The sequence below is a fragment of the Pleurodeles waltl genome, chromosome 3_1, assembly GCF_031143425.1.
Source record: "Pleurodeles waltl isolate 20211129_DDA chromosome 3_1, aPleWal1.hap1.20221129, whole genome shotgun sequence".
Lineage (NCBI taxonomy): Eukaryota > Metazoa > Chordata > Amphibia > Caudata > Salamandridae > Pleurodeles > Pleurodeles waltl.
In genome coordinates this window covers 1,776,647,287-1,776,673,063 of record NC_090440.1, presented here as the reverse complement: position 1 = coordinate 1,776,673,063, position 25,777 = coordinate 1,776,647,287, and the positions used below count along the sequence as shown (strand labels likewise).

At 45.8% G+C, this 25,777-nt stretch overlaps 1 protein-coding gene across 1 annotated transcript in view; it reads left to right on the top strand.

The window, feature by feature from the left end:
- IGF2BP2 (insulin like growth factor 2 mRNA binding protein 2) overlaps window positions 1-25,777 on the top strand; it is a 479,778-nt gene that overhangs the window by 283,751 nt on the left and 170,250 nt on the right. The window contains exons 10-12 of the mRNA XM_069225797.1: window positions 4,483-4,605; window positions 19,440-19,508; window positions 22,848-22,964. Of these exons, the coding sequence (XP_069081898.1) occupies window positions 4,483-4,605; window positions 19,440-19,508; window positions 22,848-22,964 (309 nt within the window). The remainder of the gene's footprint in view (window positions 1-4,482; window positions 4,606-19,439; window positions 19,509-22,847; window positions 22,965-25,777) is intronic.

The following is a 25,777-nucleotide window of genomic DNA, read 5'->3' as shown; positions in this document are numbered from 1 at the left end:
CAACAGCAAAGAACTCTTCTGCATCGTGCAAGAACTCTCCAACCCCAGCGCCAACGTCAACGACATCCCACCATCCCAAGAACTATGCGACGCCCTGTCCACCTTCTTCTATCAGAAGGTCACCGACATCCACGACAGCCTCAACACCACGCCTCCGTCAGACCCCACCCCGACAACTCCACCTGCACCAACCGCTACACCGCCTGGACCCACGTAGACAAAGCTGAAACTTGCAAGATCATGAACTCCATCCACTCAGGATCCCCTTCAGACCCATGCCCCCACCACGTCTACAACAAAGCCGACTCTACCATCGCCCCCCAACTTCGAAAGGTCATCAACTTATCCTTTGAAACCGCGACTTTCCCGGACAGCTGGAAGCACGCCGAAATCCACGCCCTCCTCAAGAAACCCAAGGCAGACCCCAACGACCTCAAAAACTTCTGCCCGATCTCCCTCCTACCCTTCCCGGCCTAGGTCATCGAGAAGATCGTCAACGCTCAGCTCACCCACCACCTCGAGGACAACTCCATCCTGGACCCCTCCGAGTCCGGTTTCAGATGCAACCACAGCACCGAGACTGCTCTCCTCGCCGCCACAGATGACATTAGACAGCAAATGGACAACGGCGAAACATCAGCCCTCATCCTCCTGGACCTTTCCGCAGCCTTCGACACGGTTTGCCACCGCACCCTACTAACACGCCTCCACGAAGCCGGAATACAAGAAAACACAGAACCCAGAGAGTCCGACTCCCACCCTTCCGCTCCGAAGCCTCCAACATCATCTGCGGCGTACCCCAAGGCTCCTCTCTAAGCCCGATGCTGTTCAAAGTCTACATGGCCCCCTTCGCACAACTGGCCCGTCAGCACAACCTCAACATTCTCTCCTACGCCGACGACACCCAGCTCATCCTCTCCCTCACCAAAGACCCACACACCACCAAAGCCAACCTCCACGAGGGATTGAAGTCCATCGCCGAGTGGATGAGAAACAGCCGCCTGAAGTTGAACTCCGACAAGACGGAGGTCCTCATCCTCAGACGCACCCCCTCAGCCTGGGACGACTCCTGGTGGCCCACCGCGCTGGGACCCCCTCCAATGCCAACCAACCACGCACGCAACCTGGGTTTCGTCCTCGACTCCGCCCTCACCATGTCCAGGCAGGTCAACGCAGTTTCCTCCTCCTGCTACAACACCCTCTGCATGCTCTGTAGAATCTACAAATGGATCCCGACGGATACCAGAAAAACGGTGACCCAGGCCCTCGTCAGCAGTAGACTAGACTACGGCAACGCACTCTACACAGGCATCCCAGCGAAAGACATCCGACGCCTCCAACGCATCCAAAACGCCTCCGCCCGACTGGTCCTCGACGCACCCTGCCGATGCCACATCTCCCACCACCTGAAAGACCTCCACTGGCTCCCCGTGGACAAGAGGATCGCCTTCAAGCTCCTCACCCACGCTCACAAGGCACTCCACAAAGCCGGACCAGCCTACTTGAACAACAGACTCAACTTCTACACCCCCACCCGCCAACACCGCTCCGCCAACCTCGCCCTTGCCATCGTTCCCCGCTTCCAACGCAAGACCTCTGGCGGCAGATCCTTCTCCTACCTCGCCGCCAAGACCTGGAACACCCTCCCGACCCCCCTGCGACAGACCCAGGACCTTCTCACCTTAAGCAGACTCCTCAAGACCTGGCTCTTCGACCAGTAGCAGCAGCTCCCCCCACCCCCCAGCGCCTTGAAACCCTAACGGGTACGTAGTGCGCTCTATAAATCTTGTGATTGATTGATTGATAAGTCCTGTTATTGAGCTGCACCTTTGCTCAACAAGGCATTCTGCCTGAATCCCACCACCTGGAAGACGTTATGTGGAGTCCAGCAGCTATCTTTCATGAGTTCCAGTGCAGATCGAGCTTTCCTGATACTGAGTTTACTTATACCTAGTAAAGGCAAATCAGAAAATAAGTAGTATCAAATATGAAATATCTTTGAGGCTCTACTCTCTACAGAGTCGGTGACATAGAACCATGAGGCCACTCCCGTTTCTTGCGGCCTTAAAGGTCTCTGTCGCACAACTTTACAGTTGTGACACACCTTTACAGGTATGGCATTAAGAGAACTAAAAATTACCCCCTTTAGAAAATCTTTAAGCCAAATCTATGTACTAAGTAAACTTGATTCTCTCAGTACCAAAGTGAGTTCAGATGAATATGCATGGCTTAAGAGCATAACCCGAAGCACAGTCTTACTACCCCCTGACCATGTATAGCTCTGGGTAATGTTGTGTAACGCCCCACACATATGAATCCCTTTGTTATTCATACCTGTTTAAATCCTGGTGCATGACCTTAGGTTGCTTTAACACTTCCTTCTCACTTTCCTATGCTCTTGCCCAACTGTGGCCTCTGTTGTTTCCTCATCTATCAGTATACCACTGGCCTGAGGCACTGTCTGCTTAAAGAGGATTCACTCACCTCCCTTCTTCTTCTCCTTGTAATCGGCCATTCCATGGTGGTGGCTAAAATTCTCATCTGGAATGCTCAGAAAGCAGTCAGAATCTCAACGTCTGGTCACAATCCATGACGCGTAGGCCATGATAATGAGTGGGCAGGTAAGAATGACCGATTTACTGCACCATTTAAATACTGATATTTTATGCAGTATTTACGGATAAGTACTTTCTAGTCTTGAGTTTTCCAGGGTAAAATTAGGAAAATCGTGTGGCACTGGTGTTTACTCCACCAGTATACATCTTTGTATATGGATTTGCTGCAGATTTCCCTAAAATAAATTCACCAGTGTTGTCCTGGTGAAATATATCTCAGGATAATTGTGGGTGTTGCAGTCTTCAAGATTTACACTGGATGCATAATCAAGGCCTTTGTCACCCAGAGGCCTCAGAGTCGTGAGTTGAGACGTTCCACCCATCAAGAGGGAGCGAACAAATATATAGGCCCCTTCTACCTGCTGCTCTCCCACAATTTTATAACTAGAAGCAGAGTCTATGGCCTACCTGTTTCTTAGGAAGAGGCCACTTAAGTGTCTCTTTTCGAGCCTCTAAAGCTAGCATGCCCCTTCTTTGTTCCATGGGCATACCAGCTCTGATTTGCCTTCGTAGTCTACAGTAAAGCCCAGGTCAGCTCTATTTAACACATGCTCTGCCCCCAAACGTCTGCCACTGTTTCTCTGGTTTCAAGCCATTTTGAGGCAGAAGGGTCGGCTTCTCAAAAGTGGCCTCAGAAAATGACAGAAAGACACAAAAATAAGGCGGTTGTAAACCATGAGAGAATTGTCCCCTGCTCGCACCCGACTGGCTCTGTCCCCTCCTTGGAATCTATTTAACCAATTTGTAAGAACTTTAATGATTTATATCACAGACCAAACCAACAAAACCATTATCACAGGCCAAACCATCAAAACCAGGTTCATTTTCAAAGAAGTGTGATGAACATTAGTCTGTATCTCAAAAAAAACTTTAATCCCTTCATTATTACTCTCACTCTCGTTCAGCTGCTCCTAAGGCTTGATTTACCCAAAGGAATATTTGTAAATACTTAGTTGTGACTAAGTATGTGACACTCTGACACCTCTTCTCAAGGGTAACCACCATTATTTACAATGTAGACGGATCTGGGAATCCTTCCTCTCTCAGTAGCTGAATGAGGGGCTCCAGTAGCCCCCAATAGCGTAACCCAACGTAATGTGAGCGGAGATGGCACACATTCACACAAAAAAACATGCGAGGGGTGTCTTTGGTTGGGACTTGGTGTTTCACCATTATTTCATTGTTGACTTTTGCGTCTTAACTGGGCCAAAATGTAGGCCATGAGGTAGAGTGAATGAATGCTAGGCAAATTAGAAGGTATGCAACGCAAATAAGGCCCCAAGAAATATTCAACAGGGTCTCAGGCGGCCTTCAGAGATTACAGAGGCCAGAAGCGATATCTTAACAGTGCTGTGAGATTTCAGCTTGAAGTTAAGTGTTCAGAATAACACTCTTGAGGAAAGCCACAGAGTGTATCGTACATACTCCCTTTGTGTCTCAGAAATGTGTGTTCCATTTAATTATCCAGAAGGGGTAAGTTAATGACAGTGAGCTGGTTCTAATGTTCTATCACGATAACTCGCAGGCAGATTTCCAGGATGTTTTAGAACATAAAATATAATAAAAGAAACAACTGGCCTTCGGGGTGCAGAAGGAGTGAGCTGAGAGTTTATACTTGGTTGCAGTCCCCCGAGATGCATCCACATCCTGCCATAACGCTGGACCAGTGGCATCGGTATCTGCTCTCAGATGCATCTGGGCCTTTTATCAAATGATACCCATTTAATTATTTTCCTCAACATTGCCATCTTCAGTGACGTTAGCGGTTGGGAGGTTGTGTCCTGCATCATTTGGATTGCACCGAACAGTGTCATGGCATTCTTATAATTTAATAATCATTGAGACATTTTATTTTGTTTTTTTCCAGCAACAAGCAAACCTTATTCCTGGGCTGAATCTGAGCGCTCTCGGCATCTTTTCGACGGGACTGTCCGTGCTTCCTTCCTCTGGTTCTCGTGGTGCCGCTGCTGCTCCATACGGCCCCTTTTCTGTAAGTACCTCAAGATCGTGGTGCAATGTTGGAATATACTTGCAACTTATTTATCAGTATTTGCAAAAATCGGATATAAATACGTCTGCTTTAAACTGGGAAAAATGCTTCGATTGTTGATTTAAACAGCATAGTGAATATATTGCCCTTGAATCTTTCTGTAAACGACCACACCACCACTGCTCTAGTTCAAGAAGTTTGACAACACTGCAGTAATGGTGTGAAGAAGCGTCTGTTGGTCATATGTGCTTCAGAACCCCTTTTCAATTTGTGTTAACCGTGCACCTCAGCTCCATTACTTTTTCCTACCAGTCCATCGAGGCTGGAACTTATGCAGCTGTTACTCTTACTCCTTGTCTGTTATTCCTTGCATGCATATTTGCCATAGATCTTTGAGCTGTGAAGGATCCTTCTCAGAAGAATTCTCCCAGTCTCTTAGTTTCTATTCGTTAGTGGTTTATAATTCATCAGCCTTTCTAAAAACGCTGTATGTTCCCCAACACTTAAGTGAATGTAATCTGGTGGAGAGAAACAATTTAGTGAACAACCGTCCATGCGCTGGAGGGTACCAAACGGAGGATGATGGCTATGTGCTCACAGATAGCAAGAACCAGTTACTGTGGCATTGTCTCTACCAGCAGAAAGGAAACAAAGCAGGGATAATAGGGTCACAAGTTTTACTTTCATTGTACAGGGCACCCTTGTGTGTGTTTGATGTAATGCCTTAAATGACCCAGAGTATGCCCAGACGTTGGTCCTTTGCTCACTGTGCCACTGGAACAAAGCCACACCGGACTGAAGAACCCTGGATAGGCCGAAATCAGCCTTGGGTCGCTTGTGTTCTGGTTCAGGGAGGACCTTGCTTGGCAGTTTGGTCTCAACTGTTCCTATTGGAGCAGTTTCAAGACTGATTTGCATATGGCTGGGTCTAATCTGAGGTGGTATGGTGGGCAAAAGAACAATAGGTTGGAATGCTACCCCACGCATTTGGCAGTGGTTAGAATATTTTCAAGTATTCCTCCCCTCACCTTTTGTGTGTTTGATTGTACTGGTCCCCATCATAACATGCATTTGCAAGTCATTCCTTTAGGGCATAAGAGTCTCATATATTGTTTCTTATTAATATCTGTAGTCTATTTTTCATGTACTATTGTATGATGGTGCTACGTGCATTTTGAGTTTGATAGTGTAGCTTTAGGTTTTTGAATGAACTTGTTTTACTATTAGCGTAGAGGGATGGTATGTGTAAAATTGTGAAGGTAATTCGCATGAGTCTTCTCACACTTTGTTCTCAAATGATGTGCATTATTTCTCACAGTGATTTTGGGATTCACTGTAAAAGCAATAATTTAACCCTCGCAGGGACACAGGAAGTTTTTGATTCTGGCAGTCTGTTGCCTTCTATCTAGACTACCCCCTAGCTTCTCAGAAATCTAAACTGTCCTTGCAGGCAGCTCATGGCTGTCTGTTTGTTGGAAGCCTGAATGCTAAAGACAATGTGCACTCTTCACAATGGCAAACCTTTCACTGCTAATCAACACTAGCTAGGATTTATAAAGAAGGGTGATCATTTAATATAATATGTTGTCTGTGTTTATAATAGTTACTCATTTATGATCACCATTTTTATTTAATAGCTGCTAAAAATGTTTACATGTGGTTTGCATTAAATTGCCTTCAATTAAAACCTTCTAAAATAAAGCTTCAAACACTTGTCTGTGCCCGTTTGGGAGAAAGCATAAAGAGAATATATCTTTTTTTTTTAAACCCTATGTCCCTCACAAGTAGTACTATGTTACTGTTATGTTTCAATCACAAATCTGTGGGTTATATCAGTAGAGATTTGTAGAACATCACATGTCCATTTCCCCCACTCTCAATGACATATTGGTATACCTGTACTTGCCTTGCCGCAGAAGGAAACCTACTGAGTATGATCAGGATTCATTCCTGACACAAGAAAATGGGTCTTGGTTTAATATGACAGTGCACGCAAACATAGGCATGTATAAGGCATTTCCATGCAATAGCACATCACAGCCAGACCATAATGCTTCTCCAGTTCTCAGTGGTGGTGTGGTATAAGTGGTTTTGGTGCTTCTGGTGGCAGTGGAATTGATAATGTAATTGGAAGTGGTGGCAGTGGAATACAAGTGTTAGTGGTGACTTTTAAGGGAGTGTGGTGGTATTGTCACATAGTTTTTCATTATCCTAATGAGGCTACTGATTTGGGCTGTAGGATTGCATGGAATGGGGGGTACTAAGTACTATTCCACACCATGTAACACCAGTCGGCCTAATTCAGGTTTTCTGGCTAACTAACAGTACCTCACCTCTGTCCAAATACAGGGATGATTGTGGCAACCAGGAGCATGACAAGAAAGACTTCTGAGGGAAATTGTGGTCGATCAGATCTCATCCCTTTCTCTCAGTTACTTTAGTCCCACACAGGCAAGAACAAACAGAGGCAGAATATAGTTCACTAAGGATTTATTGAATGAACTGCATCTTAGATAAAAGGGCAAGTATTGCAATAACTAGGATGATAAAACACAATAAAAGCAAAATTTTGACCAGGAGAGTGAAACACAAAAACAGTCCCATCATACTGTCACTAGGAGTGATATATAGTTCTCCTACCTAAAATATGTTAGAGCACAGCATATTAAGCCTTAATCCACCCCTCAGGGTTCCCCCCGGGAAGACATCCCTCATACCTTAGTAAGGAGGCCTCTAGTCTAGAGAGACACCGTCCCCATGTAGACCAGGGGTTTGGGAGTCTAAGCAAGCAGCTGTAGCGAGGCAATCGGCATGCAGTTGTGCTCATCTGGCTGGAAACTCTCTTTAACATGTATGGGACAAAGGAATGTTTTTATAATAAAACAGTTAACATTCTAAGAAAGGGTCCCCACGTAGGAATGTGTGTTTCTATGAATGTTGGAGACACAGCGTACCACTTTTGCCGGCAACCCTATCTGACTGCAGCCTTGAAGAACGCACAAAGTGAAATGAATGTCTAAGAACGTAATGCTTTCCTAGGCGAAAGAACAATAATATAGAGAAAAATAAAACAACACCACAAATGTGGCTATAGCTAGAAAAATAAAGCAATGCTGAAAAAAATGTAACTGGGCTAAAGTGCACAACGGCAGGCCTAGTTTGCTAAAATAATGTGTCTAAAATATGGCTAAATTAGCTTTACAACAGTAATAATGGAGCTTGTGTTGGTCATGTGAGTGCCTGTAGTAGTCATATGAGTGGTGTGTAGTGTTGGAGGTGGTGTGGCTATAGAATTGCTGGTGGCAATATTTGTGATGATAGTTTTTACTTTTCTATTGCCATTGATGCTCATGGCCTTGGTGACATTGGCATCTTGGTGAGGCATTGGTATTGTGGTGGTATTGATGTTGACCATATTAGTGATGGCAGTGCTGGTAAAACTGATTCTGGTGGAAATGCCAGCAGTCATATGTGTTGTTTTGTGATATTGGTGATGCTAGTGTTGGTTTTGGTGGTGCAAGTATTGGAGTTGGTACTAGTGGTAGTATTGTTGTATTGTTGATAATATTGTTATTGTAATGCCATTGGTAGTGGTCTAGTATCGATTGTGCTATAGCTGGTTGTAGTATTAGCTGTGATTGTATTTTGGTTGTGGCATTGGTAGTGGTGTTACTGGTGTAGGTATTATTGATGGTAGAATTGGTGGTGGGGATGGTGGTGTGAGTATTCTGAATCCCTCAGTAAATTCAGCTCCAGTGCGGCAGGGGATTGGCTGGGGGGAAATGTGAGGGGGGACAGTCTTTGAGAGTCCAGGGTCCCCATCAAGTGTAAATCAAATGGCCAGCAGCAGGTTGGGCGCCGATAAGGGGGTCCAACACGGGAGCTCTCTAAGAAGCGTCCACCATCTTGGGTGGTCAGATCACACCCCAATTCCCTCCAGTGGCCTCTTTTTAACATCTAAAAAGATCCCAAGTCATGATACAGCATGTGTTAACAAAACCTGTTCATGCTCCACATCTGAGGGTGTGAAAAGGAAAAGGGCAAGTAACTGACAACAGGCACAGCACCACCTAATGATGTGTGGTAGCACTGCTATGTGACGTTTTCCAGATCCAGTCTGCGTCTTCGGGGGTATTCTAAGGTGAGAAATCTGCAGTTAGAGTAACCACCAGAAGCCACATCACTGAAGGTAAGTAAGGTTTTCAACTTCTGCACATGGACTGTAGCTCATTTGTTGAATCTACATCGGATAAACCCCCAAATATTTCATAAAGCACACAGGTTACATTTGAACAGAAAATAACCTGCAAAGCATGGTCAGCATCACAAGTGCCCTTGACCATGTGTATCATTCTATAACATCAGTTCCTTGTGTCTAAATAGAGGAAAGACAGAATCTGATTTTCGGAGAGAAGGTCCCTGAACACTCTTTATTGTCACCTACAAGTATAGGATTGTCTCCTGTCCATCAGTGCTGTAAATATTTTCAGAGAGGGTGTGCTGGCCAGTGGCTCAAGCTCATGAAAGTCATACGGTTTAAGAAAAAATCTTGTAGCATCAAAAAGAGCTTAGAAACAGACAGACTCTATCAGCAAGCAATTTCCTAGTTACCTGCCCTGCAATGCTGCTTCAAATATCCTTTTTACGGTCCAGCCTCCGTGGAGCAGGGTCTAAGCACTGATTGATTCAACTTAATCAGAGCCTGTCGGCTGCTCCTGACATGATTGAAGTACTGTTTTGTTCTTTTTAACTTCTAGTGCCATGCAACCAGAAGGCTTGTGACTGCAAAAACAATGCAAAGTTTTATTTTTTATAGCTAACTTTCTTTTATTTTGCCAAGTCGTTTTTTCACATTTTCCACTCATGTTTTCTTTTGTTTTAGCTCATGGGCACTTTTCTAAAACAAATGACGGTTATCTTGTTTGAAATATTGCAGAGCAACATCGTTTCTTTATTGTGTGTAATTTCTGAAATGTTGCATTAACACGTAATCGTGCAGTACACCACAATCCACCCACTCCAATCTGCCCCACTACAACCCACACCACTTCCTCCATCCCAATCTACCCTAATCCAATCCAGAACTACTCACCTCAATCCAATGTAATCAAACCCACTTTATTCCAATCCTCCCAACCCACCCCAATCTAATCTGCCCCACTCTAATACAAAACAATCTGCCTCTCTCCCCAAAAAAATCTGCGCTACTCCAATCCAAAACAATATGCCTCATTTCAGTCCAAAACACTATGCCCTGCTCCCATCTACCCCACTTCAATCTGCCCCACTCCAATCCAAAACAATCTGTCCCATTCCAATCTGCCCCACTCCAATCTGCTGCACTCCAGTCCAAAACAATCTGCCCCCCCTGCAATCCAGAACAATCTGCCCCACTTAAATCCAAAACAACATGCCCCAATCCATTCCAATCTGCCCCACTCCAATCTGCCCCACTTTAATCCAAAACAACCTGCCCCACTCCAGTTCCAAACCCCCAGCTCCAATCCAAAATAATCTACCCAACTGCAATCCAGTCCAGTTTACTACAATCCAATCCACTCCACTCTATCTCAATTCCCCCAACTTTAATCCATCTCACTACAATCTAGTCCACCCCTCACCAATCAAAGTCCACTTCAGCCCAGCCCAGTCAAATCTACCTCACTCAATAACCTCACCCTAATCCACCCCATCCCAATCCACCCCCTCTCCAGTCCACCAAATCCAGTCCAGTCCACCCCACTCCAATCCGATCCACCCCACTGCAATCGAACCCACTCCAGACTATCCCACCCACTCCATCTCACCCCACTCCAGTCCGATCCACCCCACTCCAACCCACCCTACCCCACTCCAACCCACCCTTCTCCAGTCCAACTCACACAATGAAGTCCACTGCTACCCAATCCACCTCACTGCAGTCCAATCTACCCACACTACCCCAATCCATACCACTCCAATACAATCCACTTGAAACCACCCCACTCTAGTCCAATCCAGTCCACATTACTCCACCCTACTCCAATCCACCCACTCCAAACCACCTTAATCAACTCCTCTCCAATCCAGACCACCCCTCTCAAATCCAGTCCACCCCTCTCAAATCCAGGCCACCCATCTCCAATCCAGTCCACCCCTCTCAAGTCAATCCACACCAATTCCATCCACCTCTCCCCACTCCAATCGACCTCACTTCAGTCCAATCCACCTCACTCCAGTCCACCCCACTGCAATCCAACCCACTCCAATCCATTCCACCCCACTCCAGTCCACCCCACTCCAGTCCACCCCGATCCAGCCCACCCCAATCCACCACACTAATACAATCCCCTACAGTCCACCCCACACTATCCCAGTTAGGTCCACCCCACTCCAATCCAATCCATCCACCCAGTGGCACTCCAATCCACCCCACACCAGTCCAATACAAAACACCCCACCCCACTCCAGTTCATCCAGATGCAGCAACCACATGCCAATCTAATCCACCCACCACATTTCAATCCATCCCAATGCAATTCAGTCCACCCCAATGCAATCCACCCCACCACGATGCAATCCACCCCACTCCAATCCATCCCACCCCACCCCAATCCATCCCACTCACTCAAAACTACTACAAGGAACTCCAATCCACCACATTCTACTCCAGTCCACCCACTCTATCCCAATCCAAACCACCCGAACCCATCACAAGTAAGACTACCCCTCTGAGTCCATCCAGCCCTCCCCATTCCAATCCATCCAGTCCAACCCACCCACTCAACTCCCATCCTATTCACCCACTCCATTCCAACCCACTCCAATCCAGTGAATCCAGTTCTCCCCACTCCAATCCAATCCATCCCCCTCCACTCCAATCTAATCCACCCCACTCCAATTCACCACACCCTAGGACTATCACTCCAACCCAAGCCACCTACCCCAATACAATCTAATCCACCCCACTCAAATGCACCCCAATTCCATCTACTCCACCCAATTTCAGTCCTTCCACGCCACTCCACCCAATCCGCCCAACTCAACTCCAATCCAAGCCACCCCACTACATCAATTCATCCAACCCACTCCACCCTATTCCACCCCACTTCATAACACTCTGCCACTGAACTCTGTTCCCCTCTACTCAACTCTATGACCCTCTACTACTCCTACTCCACTCTACAACAGTCCAACAAGTCCACTCAGACACTGTATTCCCCCACTCCACACCACTAACTTTTAGCCATGCTGAACAGCAGCCACACTCTTATACAACATGGCAAAACATATTGCCAAAGCCAATAGCTACTGAATAGGCAAGATCTGCCAATGCTTGTTTGTATTTTGGAGTTCTATGACAGCATTAGTGGTTGTACAGTCATGTTGACAGGTTTAATATTGTGTATGAAATTAAATCCAAATGTATTGCCTGCTGCATGGATTTTGGGTGCTCTCAAACTGGTCTAGGCTCTAGAACTGCACAATTTCAAGCAGGTACAATGCTTGTTTTGACTTAGGATTGTTGGCATAGGAATAGAAGTCACACAAAATTCTGATTTTCTTAGCAGAAGGTTGCATGATGAGGGTCAGGTCAAGGATGGATTTCTTCTAAGAATTAGAAACCATTACCTTTGGGTGTTGAACACAAGGATTATGGTGATGTTTGGGTTGATGATACAATGTATGATTAAACTTTTAAAGAGTGTTAAGAGAAATTTGGAATTTCTGTGCATGGTAGGGCTGCTCTTACATTCTAAGGCCGTTCTTAATGATTAAGTCCTTGTGGAAAAGATTGTTGTGCATGGTAATCAAATTTTCACTGAGCAAAGGTTTGGTTTGGTCTGCCCTATGCATTATTTAATGGTGATGAAAAGGTCATGCCTATATATGGCAGACGTTTAGCCACAGATTCTTTATCTTAGAATATCCCCAAAGTGTCAGACTGAGGAGTAGCCCCGTGGGCTGGTACAAGGTCTCACATGGCTCAGCGGCGTCTGTGTTGGTGTGCCGTACCTATATATGTGCCACCCCAGGTAGGTCTGGGAGGTGCCCCAACAGGCCTTCCACCAGCGGGTTCACCCTCAGCACAAGTTGGGCCCTCTGGATCCGTTCCCAGATCTGCGGCCACTCTGGTCACTAATCCACAAACTTCACCCAGGGTTTGCCACTGCGCTTTTCCTGGTGGCGCTGAACCCAGAGTCATTCCTGACTCAAAGGATTTGAATAAGCATTGTTTGATGTCAACCCAGTGCATACCGGGCCTCAATGACTGTTGAGACCGTGCCTCATTTCTTTGATAGGCCCAGTGGGAATTTTGACTTGGGTGGATCGGAGGATCCCTACAGCTACTCTAATCCCCATGAAGACCTCTTGGCCCAATCAGACGATGACAATTGGTATGGATTTCAGTGGCCTGGACAATTCACCTGACACTGGTCTGTCCTCCTATTGTGGCTACTGAGGAAAAGGTATCCTTTGTCGTGGTGGTGAGGAGAGCCGCTGAGGTCTTGGACCTCCAGCTCCCCTCCTGTCGAAGTTAAGACTAATGTCTTAAGGTGCTTCAGCTATCGGTATCCCACAAAGAACCCCTACTGCCCTAGAAATAATCTCTCTCTGTGCTTGTCGCTACTGCCTGTTCCTGGCAATCCAGCTTTCTAGCCTAGCACCCTACCCCTCAGAGCCTGGTGGTAGAGTCCTCAACTTCCAAAGTGAATTCTGAAGCACTCCCTACAACTCCACCGTACAAGTAATCCAACAGGCTGGATACCTTCAGGAAGAGGATTTTTTCTTCCTCCGGTTTTGCACTGTGGTCAGCGAACAACGTATACCCCTTGGGCCAGCATAGCCACACTCGGTGGGACTCAGTTGCAGAAGTGGTGCCTTTGGTCTTGGAGGAATCCCCAGCCGTCCTGAATGAGCAGTCGATGATGGCAAGGATTCAGAGAGATCTGGACTGATTTGATGGGCAGGGCCATTGCTTTCTCAGTGGCACTAGGCCGTCAGGTATGGGTGAGGTCTTCTTCTGGCTTTTTGGGGGATATCAGGCATACCTTATGGACATGCTCTTGGATGGCACTTACCTGTTCGGTGGCAAAGCTGATCCAGCACTTAACCACTTCAAGGAGAGTAGGATCGTTGCCTGGCTTTTGTGTCTTGCCATTGCCCCACACCAGCCTCACTCTTTGTTGCTTCCATGGCTGTTCTAGGGGCTTCCAGCAGCATCCTTTTGAGCCACCAGCATCCTGGGGAGCACCAGGCTCCCCAGCTTTATCGTGGCCATGGACGTAGCTCCCACAAGGTCTATGGGAACCAAGGCCAGAGATCTGCCCAGTCTGCGATTCCTCTGGCAGCTACAGGCTCCAAACCCCTTTAGTATTCCTTTGCAATGGCAAAGGCTTCCTGTTGGAGTTAAAACCAGGCACTACCTGCCCCAATGTCAAGCCATCACTTCAGGCAAGAAGCAGGGTGCTTCAAATTATTGAGCAGGATTACACCCATTCACTTCTCTAAATCCTGCCGCCCTTGTCACTGTCCTCGGATCAGCTGAGGGAGGAGCACCTCTCCTTGTTGCAGCAGGAAGAGCAAATTCTTTTGACCAAAGGAGTCATCAAGAGCGTGACAGCATTGGAAGCAGCTTGTGTTTGCTATTCTCATGACTTTCTGGTGCCAAAAAGGATGGAGGCCTCAGCCCTATTCTAGATCTGCACCTTCTCATTTTCTTCCTGTAGTTCGTGGTGGGGCAGGAGCATTTCCAGTTCGCTGTGCTCCCCTTTCGTCTCACCCTCACCAGTGCCCCTCATGTGTTCATGAAGGTGATGGCAGTGATTACAGCATATCTGCGGAGGTCGGGGTCCCAGTCTTTCCCCTACCTCAAGGACTGGCCGCTGAAGGCGGGCTTGCCATAGGCAGTTGTTACCCACCTCCAGACTATGGCGATCTCCTACATTTGCTGGAGTATACTGTCAACATACTGAAGTCATACTAGAGTCCTTCACACACACACACTTTCATCTTAGCTATATTGGACACATTTCTGATGTTTCAGCCTCAGTCCTAAATTTCAGTGTGACTGACTCTGATACTTCTGGGTCTGATGTCCTTCAGCATCCTGCTGGTGAAGTACTCTTGATGTCATATGCAGGCTCTGCAGTGGGATCTGAAGTCCCAGTGGGCGCAGAACCAGGGAAATCTCTTTGCCCTGGTGTAGATTTCAAAGGAGACTGCAAAAGATCTGCAGTGGTGGCTAAAGGACTGCTATTGGTCAGACCCCTATCGCTTCCCCAACCAAAGCTGACAGTGGTGACTGATGCATCACTTCTGGACTGGAGTGGCTATCTGGGAGAGCTGGAGATCAGCTTCACGTCAGCCTTCTGGAGAAGAGGACGATTCAATTTGCATTGAAAGCTTCCCTGCCTTCCATCAAAGGGAAGCTGGTCCACTACCGCCATGTGGTACTGCAACTAGCAGGGTGGAGTGGGGCCATCGGCCCTGTGCCCGGAAGCTCTGAGCCTCTAGACATTTTTCTGATCATAAAGCACCTGATGGGATCTCTAAATGCCAGGGAAGACCAACTCCGCTGTTGATGCTATGAGGAACACGAATGACATCTGCATCCAGAGGTAGCTCAAGATCTCCTTCTGGACTGGGAAGAACTTTGGCTAGATCTAATCACCACCACTGAGAACGCACAATGTCAGCACTTCTGCACAGTGGAGTTTCCACAGCGGCTGTTTCTCTGAAACGTATTCGGACTACTACTCCTTCCCAGAGTTGTGAAAAAGATCAGAACTGTCCAGAGCTAAGTCCTGGTGGCTCTGGATTGGGAGAGGAGAGGATGGTATCCAGAACTCCTGAACATGAGCATTTGTCTTCTGATGAGTTTACCTATTCAGGGGGACCTACTGTTGCAGGAACAGGGCAGGGTCCTGCACCTAAACCTGCGCCTTCTCCACCTTCATGCATGGAGATTGAGCAGCAAAAGTTGAGGTCTTCAGCCTTCCTCCTGAAGTCTGTGGCATCATCTTGGCAAGACATCATCTTGGCAGCCAGGCATCCATCAACAAAAACTGTATATGACTGGCGTAGGGACAAGTGTGTGGCCTGGTGCACTGAAAAACACATTGACCTACTTTCTGCACCCCTGTCCAAAGTGGTGGTGTTGGCTTTGTTCTTAACCTGGCAAAGCCTTGCTCTGCGCATAATTAAGATGTATCTTTTGGCAATCTCAGTATTTTTGCAGTTGCTGCACCAATCCTCCCTGTTTAAGTCACCCATTGTGACACATTTTCTGAAAGGTCTTCAGCATATGTTTACTCCCAGGACTTTTGTTATGCCCCAATGAGATCTTAGTTTAGTTTTAAGTTATTTAATGTGTTCTCCCTTTGAACCTATGGATAGCTGTTCTCTCAGACTTTTGACAATCAAGACAATCTTCTTGGTGGCCATCACATTGTCCGGGAGCTGCATGCTCTTTCTATTCAACTTCTATGCACCAGCTTTTGCCCAGAAAAACTGGTTCCCCAATCCAGTGCCTCTTTTCAGTCAAAGTTGTGACATCCTTTTAAGCGAGCCAAAACATTACCCTGCCAACTTTATTTGCTTCACCTTACACTTCCAAAGAGAAAGAGATACTCCACTGCCTGGACCATAAAAGGGCACGGTCATTGCATATTGATCATACCAAAGAACATCAGGTGGACAAACAACTCTTTGTAGGGTTTGCTGGAGCAAGAAAAAGGAGAAGGCAATGCAGAAACAGACCATCTCCATATAGTTTGTACTCTGCAATAAAATCTGCTACACGTTAGCCTGGAATCAACCCACTGAGAGCTCTCAAGATCCATCCACCATAGCCAACGCTGCGTCTACTGTGCTAACTTGTGGAATTCTTGTCCTGAATACCTGTCAGGCTACTACATGAACATTCTTGCACACATTTTTAGTATGTATTCTAAGGTAAGGAGTCTGTGGCTAGAAGTCTCTATAAGATGAACAAGTTACTTACCTTTTCTGGCAGGTTTCTTAAAGACCTTACAAAAGATTCTTGTAGGCCATTAGAATCTGCACACTGGTCAACCGGACTTCTGATGTTGCTCCGTACTTCTGGTACAAAAATGGTCACAAGAAGAACTGTCAGCATATGGGGTGGTGCCTATACAGGCACCACCCACACACATCACATCCAGCGCTGACCACACCTATGACACTGACATAGAGCTGCCCAATGCCACCTACTGGTTGCACAGGCATACTGCTCAAGATTTTCTGGATCCAGTCTGATAACTGAGGGTAAGGCAAGGTAAGGAGTCTGTGACTAGATAGTTTCCTCTAGACAAGGCGTTACCAAATGTAAGTAACTTCTTCTTTTGGACCAAGAGAGTGTTGATGATTCCCACTTTATTGGAGTGTGTATATCTATGTCAACTTTGACTAATTAAATGCTGGGGGAATGCTGCAACAGTAATTTGCATGGCTCATAGTAGGGGAATTGGCTCGAGGTGTAGCTTGGGTTAGGTTCTAAACTTGTATGGGACATGGATAGTGGACACTTGGCTGCATGGGAAGCAGATCGTAGTTCACAAGGCTGAGTAATTTGTAAATGTGTAGCTGTGATTTAGCAATGGTGGTGTAGGTCATATTGAAGTAAGAGAAATGAAACAACAAGGGGAGTGATTTACTCTACAATAGAGCAGGTGAAAACTGATGCCCATAGGTCAAGGAAAAATGTGACTAATGAGTAGGGATTCGTTTCTAATTGATGTGGAGGGTGGGTTTGCTATGCCATCTGATGCCTAATTTAGTATGGGAATGGTTGGGTTCAGGCCTGGCTGAGCAGAGATGTGCCCTCTGAAATCTGTTATGGCTTTGATGATCAAATTACAGAATTGCATTTTGGTTGATAAAATGGGGGCTACTCATGTCTGAGCCATCCATACCAAATTTAGGAAAACCTTAGATGGATATTAAGGCATACGATAAATGTTTATCTATGCTGTGACATGTGGAAGTGGCTGTAGTGTGACAACTGGCACACATTACTAAATTTGTTTCCCTGGAAAAGGGAAATTAAAATGGCTGGGTACCATCTACAAGGCTTACAGAGGAAAGAGTCCATGGTATATGCAGAAGCAGTAGATCCTTTATTACATCCCCTACCATGTCTCTCAGGTGTGTTCACACCCATACAAGCCTGCAAGTTGATACACATCACACCTTGAGATATTTCTCTTATGAAACAGCTGTCTTGTTCAATTGCTAAGAGCACAGTAGTACTATTTGTTTATCATTAAAGTCATTATACTCTCTTCAGAAAAACCTTTGTATCTGGGTTCCTTTTGATATACCTCCAGCGGAAGACCCGTGTGGCAGCAGAATCATTTGCATCTAGTGGTTCTTATCTAATCCTCCTAGTGCAAAGACACAGACAGCACCTGGACAAAAACGCCAACACCCACAGGAACATCCTACCACAGAGAGCAACAATCTATGCCTCTGCAGTGTAAAAGTGCCCTGAATTGTGACAGGTTGGCACTGTATAAAAAAAATGAAACATTTATGTAAACAAAGACCATGGTGTTGATCCAGACCAGCCTGGCGTCTTCTTGCAGTAGCTGATGGTGATAACCCTGCATTCTACATCGTTGTCCTGCTACACAAATAGCTGGATCTTGAAAGTAGTGGTGACAGAAATTTTAAAAAAGCCCATGCGACTTACCTTCATACTTGAAGAAGGGATTCAAGTAATCAGGAAGAATCTTTAGTGGCAAAGATAAAGATCCTTCTTCAGAACATGTAAAAATATTTTTTACAGCACTTTTTATTGCAGCATATTTGTGACAGAGCCTTTTGTTTAGAAAATTTACAACATGACATTGTTATATTGATCTTGCACGGTAAAGACTTTGGCCCTCAATACAACCCTGGAGGACGGTGTTTAGTCGGCAGTAGCACCGCCAACAGGCTGGAGGTAATTACTGCTAAATTATGACATTGGCGGTTTGGCACATGCCAAACTGCCAATGTACCACACTGTCTGCCACGGCGGTAATGACTGCCAGGCTGGAGACCAAGGTCTCCAGCCCAGCGGCCGTTACTAGTCCGCCTGTGGGTTCATGACCCCGCATACCCCCCATGGATGTTGTGGTTTTTGAACCACCACGAAAACCATGGCGGTAGGCACTATTAGTGCCAGGGAATTAATTCCCTGGCACTGAAGCGTAATTCGGTGGGCGGTGTTCTGATGAAATGGCGATGACGGAGGAGCAACCTCCACTGCACCGCCGATCGCCAGTATGGCTGTTGGCAGCTCTCCGACCAAAGAATGGCGGAGGGTCGCCACCAGTCATAATATGGTTGGCGGAAGACCGCTAACACTGGCGGTCTTCGGTCCGGCGGGACCTCGGCGGTCTTCAGTGAAGACCACCAAGGTCATAATGAGCGCCTTAGTTTGAAGTTGTGACTTATTGGTCACACTAGTCCTCAGCAAGCAGTTAACTCAGTCAGTCATCTTACTGTCTTGTGCAGTGCCAGATGCCACCAAAAGCCGCTCGTGGGTACAAATTGGAAAAAAAACAAATATTTAAGTTGTTTGTGTAAATTGTTTTGGATACCACAACAGTAAGCATGTAATCAGTCATAATATATGGTATGCTCCCAACAGTTGCAACATGGAAGTAAAGCAATTATTTAGGTTTTTATGAATAATAAAACTGAGGCGACAAAAATGCCATGTGAATACGCAGTTGATCTCCACTTAAAATAGTCACACCTCCAATCAAGATTTCCTGGTTTGAAAAAAATGTGTTCTTGCTGTGATGATAAATGTCCACTATTTACTTTCTTTCCTGCAACAGAGTCACTCCTCCTATCTCCCGGGCATGTATGGCGCCTCCCCAGTCGGTGCATTCCCACATCAGCATCCGGTAAGTACAGCACTCTTTAGCATTTTGCAGGTCTTAACTGAAGGTATTAATACATTGATATCATAGATGTATACATTATTGTATTTTTTATTAGAATGTACTAAGCAAACACATGCGTTTTAAACCTAGTGTTACATTTTGAGCCCGCGTTTGTGTTTTTTTTATAGACACCCTTGGCTTTTCCAAATGTGAACTTAGTTTGTCCATAATGTGTCTTAGACTGTTGTCAGTTAAACTTTTTAGCAAAATAACTAAGGACATCGCCGCTTTACTAAAATCTGGATGAAATATTAAACCATTGATTTTTTTCAATGAAGATTTGCTTCTCTTCAGTTTGACATATCGTAAAATAATCTATCCGTATTGATGTTTCCAAGGAGAAACCTCTCACCCACCCCTACACCTGTAAGGCGAGGTTCAAACGTTGCCACTAGTCTTTACCGACATAAGCAGTGTATCACTAGTGGAAGGCACCGAGTCGTAGGTACTTAAATGTTGTCCAAAATAATAAAAACGAATGCAACATACTTGTCAAACTTAAGACCCAGATTGAATGGCCTGATGTATGGAAATGTATGAAATGTTTTTGCGGTTGCAAAAGTTCATGACTAGTTGTAAATGTCTTTGTGATTCACAAAACACACACTGCAAACCTTATTAATTGTTTGGAAATAGGTGTGACCTGAGCGACTCCTGCCCCTTATTTTCTTGCGGTGAGATGGATTGGTGTTTTGTCAATGCAGTTGGTGTCGTCAACTATTGATGGGTTAACAACACCCTAATGTGGGTGGTACTTTGTTGCCAAACGGAAGTTATTCTTGGGGCAACAGGTTTAACTTTGCTGTATGTTCACCAAGTGCCTATCACACCATGTCAGTGTGTTTTCTCATTGTAGCCCTGTCTCTCCTGTTCATTTGTCAGTGCACTTAAGAGCATTTGTATCTGTTATGGCATTGTTCCTTTCTGCAGACGAATCCTCTTAATTTCTCTAAATGAGACACTTTCAATCACCCTTCTCTGGTGGCATCAGTAGAGGAGGTACACATGGACAACCGCTAGTTTCTATGCCCAATGCTGCTAAGTAACTAATACCGCCAGTGAATATTGGTGCTCAAAATCTTATAAGAAGTTGTAGATGAAGAACACATGGGACATGATAGAGATAAAATGGCACAAAAAATGTGCACTGATTGCAAATCTGCTTCAGAATGGATGAATGGTTCAAAAGTGCAATGCGTCTACTGGTCAACTACTCACCATCAGAAAACGAGTAGCCAGGGTTGATGCAAGTCTGCTGACAAGTAGCCAAACCACGGACAGGGTGGATGGGGATTGATGGACAATTGGCCGAAACCTATGTTCCTCTGGTTTCCACATGTGAGGTTTTCTACAGTGAATGTTCCATTATTATTTTATTTGAGCCCAATCCTCACAGATAATTTGATCTTGAGCAAGAAAAGATATACTCTAGATTTTCCAATGAACCTCATTCATTCTAGGATCTCTTTTTCAATGTACAAGCTTTATATCTGAGAGTCTGACTCTCTCTTGGCCCATTTGGAATTGAAGCCAAGCCAGGACTTTATTTTTCAAACATCTCTTTTTAATTTCCCAAAGGTTTCAGAGCATTCGAAATTACACAATTTCCTCTGAGATTGTTCTCTCATTCTGTTGGCTTTTACCATAGGCATATCAGCTTTAGTCCTCACTAGGCTTACTCGTGCTGTGATGTTAGCATTGTTGGCAGCTCACCTATAATCAGTGTATGATGTGCATCAGAAGCTCTTGTATGTTTGAAGCCCCTCTGTGTATTTGATGATGATAATATACGTGACCGGCCTTGACATATATGATCTTGGTCTGTATTTCCTGTGAAGTTCTTGCATCGTAGTTATATCTATCCAAGACTTAAGAATGAGATTTTTCTCCAGGGGTGAATCCACTCTTAGTCCTCTGGTCCTCCATCTCTCTAAACGATGCCTCCTTGTTACACTTGTAAGGAGCATGCAGGAATCCCCCTTTGCGGCACTGCTTTACTTGAGTCTGAAAGATTTTAAGAAGGATGATGCTTACAGCATTCCATTTTAATCCTTCAGACACATCTTTCTGGAATGCGTTTTTCACTCTCTTTAATGGTTGGGGAAACCAATGCCTACCACGGGCTCAATTTTTAACTAAACATCACCTTCCTGCTTGGAGCCGAGTCCTGCTCTGACTCCGTGGTTTTAACATTGGTTGCAGCCTGCCTGCCATTCCAGCCACTTGCGTTTAAGTGACTGACTCCACTCAGCAAGGACTCAAAATGCTCTGTCTCCTAACAGTAGTGTACACTTCCATACTTGTTCCTTTTAAATACCCTTGTGCAGTTCTAGCAGCAGCTAAGCACTGGGAAGTGCATACAATGGAATTACATTCAAAGTTGCTCGGTAAAAGGTCCATATAATGTTCAAATTTATAAGATACATGGTACGTATTACTGGTCGCTCAGCGACTCCACAGATGTAGTAATGAAGGCCCTGAGGAGGCGACACCCGGACCTCTCCAGACTGCCGCATTACTGGATACCACTATGAAATTTAGGGTGACTGCAAATTACTCTGCAGGTCCATTGACCACGCCCAGCTGCTGATGACACCAACCCCTGGAGTTGCTATCCAACTGTCATCAGAGTCTGTGTCGACCTCGGTATAGACAGTCAGTCATCTGCTGTGCAATGCTGTCAGCCAAATGTGTGTGCATATCCCCTAGAGGTTTGTCTGCAACGTCTGTCATGGCATCCCGCTAGAATTTAAAAAAGATATGCAAAATATATTAAATCTGTTACTGGTTCAGAATTTAAAGGATTTTTGAAATACGAACCGCCATATATTCGGTGGTCCGTCCAACGCCATTCCTTCTGATGTTAAGTAATGGCAGCAGAATCTTCTTCCGTGACAGCTAAATGAGCCGGAGAAAGGGAGAGGTGGCCAGAGAAGGCATGTGAGGAGACATCTGGTGATTTCAGATGACTGCCCTATAACTCTCACTTCAAAAGCGTTCACTATGTAAATTAACTGTGTAGGATGTATTGGAAATTCTTTTTAGATGCTTGTGACTTGGAAGACGAAACCCAAGACCTATTTTTCAGTGTCAGAATAAGCGCACAAAATGAATGATGCACTGCCGCTTTTATACACAGCTTAATCAATGAAAACATATTATACAATGTGTATAATGTTTAATGTTTTTAAAGTGTATGAAGTCATGTTTTAAATCTGTGTGATAAGATAAACGTACGTGTACGGTAATACAGACCAATTTGCTTTAAAATATGTGTTTCTGTCTCTTTGTTTTCTTCAGGCGCCAGAACAGGAGATTGTTTACTTGTTTATCCCAACTCAAGCAGTGGGAGCGATCATTGGAAAAAAGGGTCAACACATTAAACAGCTAGCAAGGTTTGCTGGAGCCTCAATTAAAGTAAGACTGGCTGTGTTAGTTTAGTAGCTAAACACCCTCTTTTGCTTCTTTTTGTTCTGAACAAATACCGCAGAATGGAGTTTCTCATTCCTGACCCCACCTAGCCATGTATCCAGGCAGGCATAATTCAGCTTGAGCCCTTACTTGCTCAGGAAGTGTGAATCCTATCTTGTGTTCTAGCCTGTTGTGTGGATTGTTGTAAGTCAAGCAATGCATGCTGTCGTGAGTGCGAGTGTGCCATCCAAGTCAGTTAGGGGCTGAGTGGTTACATCCTAGCTCCTGATGGGTTTCCCTTGTAATTTTGTTATTTAAAGTACCCGTTTCTGTACCTGCCCGGCTCCTGTGAGTATTCTTAACAATTTACAACCCCAGATCTAACAAAAAACGTATCCAGAACTCAGATCAATTTAATTCCTTCGCCTGGTTTTCAGATGAAAAGACAACTTTCTGTGTTGTTCATGGTTTAGAACAGTGGCACCCCAAGTGCCGTTCATACGCAAAGTCATTGCAATCTCTCACGTCTTACCACATGAACGCAATTATAACCTTTAGAAAAACCTTTGGATTTCATGCCTCGAAATAACCACAACAGTGTTTGAAATATCGTAAGTGAAACTGCTATTAAAAGTTCAATATAGTCTTCTCCATCATGAGATCTTCATTGACAGTCACAATAATTTGCGAGCATGCCTTTATTTCTCTTTTTGATTGTCATCTCTGTCTGGCACGAACATAGCAGATGTGGAATGGGATGACTGTGGTGGTGCAGGTGCGATGCAACGTAGCCGATAGAAAGTATTGGGCAACTTCCCAAGGCTAGTTGTTGGTGTCTGGCAACTGGGTGTCATCCAGTGTTCATATAGTGTCCATTTTCCTGCTTGCAAGTCATCTCCTGGCTTCCAAATGTTGGCATGTGTAGCGGGCTCTGCCATGGTTGGGGGACGGAGGGGGATACAAAGGCACAATACAGGAGGTAGTATGTCAGAATATCGAGCATAGCAATTTAGTGGTAAAAATATTGTAGCCAAAATGTCAACTGTAAAAATAGTGTGTAGGTTAGTAAAGATTTACAAATCTTAACTAATCTATGTATCTTAAATATATATATATATATTGTAAGGAAATGCCTCCTTGGCATGGTTGCCCCCTGACTTTTTGCCTTTGCTGATGCTATGTTTTGAATTTAAAGTGTGCTGAGGCCTGCTAACCAGGCCCCAGCACCAGTGTTCTTTCCCTAACCTGTACTTTGGATTCCACAATTGGCACACCCTGGCATCCAGATAAGTCCCTTGTAACTGGTACCTCTGGTACCAAGGGCCCTGATGCCAGGGAAGGTCTCTAATGGCTGCAGCATGTATTATGCCACCCTAGAGACCCCTCACTCAGCACAGACACACTGCTTACAAGCTTGTGTGTGCTAGTGAGAACAAAATGAGTAAGTCGACATGGCACTCCCCTCAGGGTGCCATGCCAGCCTCTCACTGCCTATGCAGTATAGGTAAGACACCCCTCTAGCAGGCCTTACAGCCCTAAGGCAGGGTGCACTATACCATAGGTGAGGGTACCAGTGCATGAGCACTGTACCCCTACAGTGTCTAAGCAAAACCTTAGACATTGTAAGTGCAGGGTAGCCATAAGAGTATATGGTCTGGGAGTCTGTTTTACACGAACTCCACAGCACCATAATGGCTACACTGAAAACTGGGAAGTTTGGTATCAAACTTCTCAGCACAATAAATGCACACTGATGCCAGTGTACATTTTATTGTAAAATACACCACAGAGGGCACCTTAGAGGTGCCCCCTGAAACTTAACCGACTACCTGTGTAGGCTGACTGGTTCCAGCAGCCTGCCACACTAGAGACATGTTGCTGGCCCCATGGGGAGAGTGCCTTTATCACTCTGAGGCCAGTAACAAAGCCTGCACTGGGTGGAGATGCTAACACCTCCCCCAGGCAGGAGCTGTAACACCTGGCGGTGAGCCTCAAAGGCTCACCCCTTTCTCACAGCACCGCGGGACACTCCAGCTAGTGGAGTTGCCCGCCCCCTCCGGCCCCGGCCCCCACTTTTGGCGGCAAGGCCGGAGAAAATAATGAGAATAACAAGGAGGAGTCACTGGCCAGTCAGGACAGCCCCTAAGGTGTCCTGAGCTGAGGTGACTCTAACTTTTAGAAATCCTCCATCTTGCAGATGGAGGATTCCCCCAATAGGATTAGGGATGTGACCCCCTCCCCTTGGGAGGAGGCACAAAGAGGGTGTACTCACCCTCAGAGCTAGTAGCCATTGGCTACTAACCCCCCAGACCTAAACACGCCCTTAAATTTAGTATTTAAGGGCTACCCTGAACCCTAGAAAATTAGATTCCTGCAACGACAAGAAGAAGGACTGCCTAGCTGAAAACCCCTGCAGAGGAAGACCAGAAGACAACTGCCTTGGCTCCAGAAACTCACCGGCCTGTCTCCTGCCTTCCAAAGAACTCTGCTCCAGCGACGCCTTCCAAAGGGACCAGCGACCTCTGAATCCTCTGAGGACTGCCCTGCTTCGACGACGACAAGAAACTCCAGAGGACAGCGGACCTGCTCCAAAAAGACTGCAACTTTATCCAAAGAAGCAGCTTTAAAGAACCCTGCAATCTCCCCGCAAGAAGCGTGAGACTTGCAACACTGCACCCGGCGACCCCGACTCGGCTGGTGGAGAACCAACACCTCAGGGAGGACCCCCGGACTACTCTACGACTGTGAGTACCAAAACCTGTCCCCCCTGAGCCCCCACAGCGCCGCCTGCAGAGGGAATCCCGAGGCTTCCCCTGACC